Here is a 4,045-nt window from a genome sequence, read left to right as displayed (position 1 = left end):
AAAAACAAAAATTCTCTATTTAGCTATGAGATAAGAATTGTTAAAATAATATCACAATAAAAATGTTGTGGATTATTGCATTGAAAATTTTGATATAAAATTATATTTTATATATCAAAATATAATTGGATTTTTTGTTTAGTTTTTTGAAGTTGTCCTCTAAGTTGTATTGACCCATTCTTAACGATGTGAAAACTGATCCATTTTGTCTTCAAACTGATCCATTTTGTCTTCACAATTTGCCCTACCCAACATGGCAACATAATAAACCAACAATTTCCTCAATACTCAAAGAATTAAGTAAGGAATACTATAACTTTTATGGTCATTTAGCTATTTACCTAAGTGATTTCCATCAATCATTTTACTTTGGGCATGTTGCAACAAAAAATTTCCATGAGGAAGTAAGCAACCAGTGGAAAGTGACACTTCTTAATAGGGTTTTCTCAATTTTTTCAAATAATCTTTATCTAATATTTATTCTATTGGAAATAAAAGCTTTTTATATTTAGTGATTTATTATTTCAAGATGGTCTTTCCAAACTTTTTATATTTAGTGATTTATTATTTCAAGATGGTCTTTCCAAATCTTCTATTTCTTTTATGTATCTTTGCATCTTTAAAAGTAATTGCTAATATTTAATAAATTAAATACACATTTAAATATTGAGATTCATGTGAATATTTTACTCTTTGTAATAGAGTTTACAAAGAGTTTTCTCAAATTTTTCTTTTAAGATCTTCACAAATTTTCTATTCTTACTATTCATATCGTAAATATTTCTATGTAGTTGTTTAATAGACATCCTCACTCAATTACACACGCACATCTCAACACAGCGCCGATTGCCCCCAAAATTCGTTGAAATTGGCCAAGTCCCACGAAGGCTTAAACTTTCAAGTCAGTTTGCAAAGTCCCCCAAAGGCTTCAACTTTGAAGTCAGTTTGCTTTGTGCACTACTCCTAAAACTCAAAACAACTCCCCTGTTTTGAAGGCGCAGATCAGAGACAAATTCAGGTTTTTTTAACAAGTGCAGTGCAGGAATATCGATAGCAATGGAAGTTCTGTGGAGAAGATGCATTACGAGAGCCACCAAATACTTCGATAAACCAATCCAACCACTTCTGGAAGCCACCAACAATCCCTACGATACCGGCATTCGATCATCAGTACAGCTATCATTCACAAGAGGAGCTGCAACCAAGAAGGGTAAAGTAGCTGCACTTAAGAGGAGAAGTGTTGTAAAGAAAACCACAAAATCTGGAAAAGATTCGTCTGGTGGCGGCAGCAAGGAATCCCAACAGTTCAAAGAGCTGATAAAGAAATGCCTGGACGCCCCAACTCCCGTCAGGTACAAGGATTTCTTTTTTTTTACCTTAGTGTTACGGATGCATTATAGACATATGTTTAATAAGCCCCGATAAACTTGGTTATGGAGTGCATTTATAAACGGATGGAATGAATGACCATGCAAGTTTAGAAATTAGGACACAGGTACTGCTTTGATCGAATGTGTTCATTATTCATTATAAAGACACACTCTCATTGACCCATATAAGTCCACGTCTGATATGTACCTCGAGGTTGTGAAGATCGATGTTGGATATTCTGAATTGCAATCTTTACTATGAGGGCCATTTGATTTGTGCATTGAAATAGGCATCCTTTTGCAACTTCGAGATGCATATCAAACCTAGTTTTAGATTAGTCTGTGTTAATGATCATATTAAATTCAGCCATGCATCCTCTTCAATGCTCCATTACATACACACGGTTACACACAAACATGAAACGTTGATCGATCCTCTCTCCAACCAGGCTGCAGAGAACTTTGCTTATTGCAGTGCAACAAATGCATACATACACAGTTACTATAAACTTGTATCCACACATAACACTGGGGCAACTACTGGCAGCAGATAATTACACTGAAGCAGGGAACTGATTAATGGAACTATTAACTCATTGATTAGCATCTTTAATGACATTGAACTCTACTCTGGTAAACAAATAGGGTCCATGTAGATGAAAAATAAGGCAAGACACTCAATACAAATTTGTGGCAACCATACGTTATGAATAAAACATGTAGTTTACTAACTAATACAAACCTATTGTGAATTACTGTCATGGAAACTATTTTATTTCATCAATCTGCAATGCAGCCCCAATTTTTATGAAAACCCAGTTTTCATCTTGGATTAGCCCCTGGCAAATTGGGTAGATACTGTAACATTAGGAATTCACTAAGTGAAAACTTAGTTAATAGGAATTGGATCTTTTTTGGGTTTATTTTTAAAAATTGGTTAAAAAATGCTGCCTGGTGATACATAGCATATAAAGCTTTTTGTGACAGGTACCTGAAAGAGAAGGACAGGATTAGAGAAATGGAAAGGGAAAAATTAGGTCTTATCAGCAAGGACAGACAGAGGGAGCTTGACATGGAAAAGCAAATGAAAAAAAAGTTGAAGGAGGGAGAAACCGTGACTGAGAGCAAAGAACAATTGGATCCTGTTGCATTGGGTATTGTAGACAAAGATGAAATACCATCTTTTGAGTTTACAGTAGAGGAAGGCAGGCGTCTTGCAAAGGAGTACAGTAGGATGCTAGCGCGGGATTTGAGAGCAAGACAGGCTGAGGAATCCATGAGACTTAAATTGAAGAATGATGCCATTGCAGCTCTTCCTCCTCGTCTTAGAGAAGCAGCTCTTGTTCCGGACTTTACACCGTTTCCGGCCAATCGGCATCGGGCTTATTTGACCCCTCCAATTGAAGGGTACAGTCAGAAGCTCAAGGATGCTGCCAAACAGCTGGCAAGCAAGAGGTACAGATGATGGGATTTGCTTCCTTGGCTCGTCACAGCAGTTGAGATATTTCAGTTTAAATATTTTAATATGAAATTGTCTTGGCATAAAGAGATGTTTGCTTGAGTGGGAGTTGCAATAACTTCTCAAGAAAATCTAAAAATTTTGGAAAATATTGTTTTTATTAAGTTGGGGAAATTTACGAGGATTCTAAAAAACTTGGTTTGCATGGTGGCACATTCTTTCTCCGTAAATGGTAAAATTTTATGATATCAGTTTATTGGTAAATAAGCCCAACCTGCATAAAGAAGTATTGTATAATTATAGCTGTTCCGTCTCATTTCCAGTGCCTTTAATATCTTTAAAGATACAATCTGATAGTGGCAAAAACTTGGACAACAATAAACCTGATATGAAAGTCAGCTTCTGTTTCATAAAGTATATTAAGGGACTGTCTTTGCTCACCTTGTAACTAAAAGCAAGGTTAAATATAAAGTATGTACTCTTGCAAAGGTAGTTACTCTCTCTTTCATATGAATATATATCTTTTTTTGAAATGCGAAACCAAAGTCCCACATTACATGAGTGTCTGCCTAATGATTCAAGATTGAAGCTGCCATTTACTATGTGTCAATAACCTCTTCCTGTTTGGAGAGGATTGTGTTGGTTTATCATGAAAGCTGTCACTTTTCGCTAACAAATTGATGGCCACTTGGCAAACATCATGAAGTAGTTTCTGCACGCATGGTATAGACCACAGCATAAAAAATGTGGGCTATAGCAAGGATTGAGGAAACTGCAGCTCCAACCACCTCGAGAATTTGGATGCTTGTTAGGGCATCAATGTTGAAAATAGTAGAGAGAAAGGTCCTTCTTTGACTTGTGCCTTAGTCAAAGAGAACAGAAGCAAATTTTCCTTAGCAGGCACAAATTCCTATAAGTTACGAGCTAATTCCTAAAAATTAGGACGAGTTCCTAAAATTTAGGGCGAATTCCTATAAGTTAGGACAGTTATGAAGCAGTTCGACTGATGTGCTGAAGTGGTAGGCTCAGTTTAGTGCCTCCTAGTGTGAGTTAGTTTTGGAAATTGACATGCGTGAGTCTCAAGTTCTAAATTTGGGCAGCACGAGTTACATGGGTCAGTTAGACTCAGTTAACTTAATCAATTAAAAAATCATCCCTTAGTTATAAATTCACTAATTTTAGCCATCCGAATTGCTATAAAGAAGGAACGAAGGCA

The 4,045-nt window shown here is 36.0% G+C and overlaps 1 protein-coding gene across 1 annotated transcript; it reads left to right on the top strand.

Moving 5' to 3' along the window:
* Positions 1 to 812: 812 nt before the first annotated feature.
* LOC149163069 (uncharacterized) lies at positions 813 to 3,096 on the top strand. The gene is made up of 2 exons (XM_089437515.1): positions 813 to 1,352; positions 2,358 to 3,096. The coding sequence occupies exons 1-2, from the start codon at positions 1,057 to 1,059 to the stop codon at positions 2,833 to 2,835; spliced, it is 774 nt and encodes a 257-aa protein (XP_089293641.1). The 5' UTR covers positions 813 to 1,056; the 3' UTR covers positions 2,836 to 3,096.
* Positions 3,097 to 4,045: the final 949 nt, after the last annotated feature.

The sequence above is a fragment of the Pinus tabuliformis genome, chromosome 5_2 (assembly GCF_031772625.1).
Source record: "Pinus tabuliformis cultivar Carrire ecotype Pingquan chromosome 5_2, CPIR1, whole genome shotgun sequence".
Lineage (NCBI taxonomy): Eukaryota > Viridiplantae > Streptophyta > Pinopsida > Pinales > Pinaceae > Pinus > Pinus tabuliformis.
Note: the sequence above shows the minus strand (reverse complement) of the source record. Positions and strands in the feature narration are given on the sequence as shown.

Bases quoted from the DNA above. Each gene is read 5' to 3' on its own strand.
- LOC149163069 (XM_089437515.1), top strand. From the start codon at position 1,057: ATGGAAGTTCTGTGGAGAAGATGCATTACGAGAGCCACCAAATACTTC. The intron at 1,353-2,357 runs GTACAAGGATTT...TTTTTGTGACAG, and splicing joins GACGCCCCAACTCCCGTCAG to GTACCTGAAAGAGAAGGACA.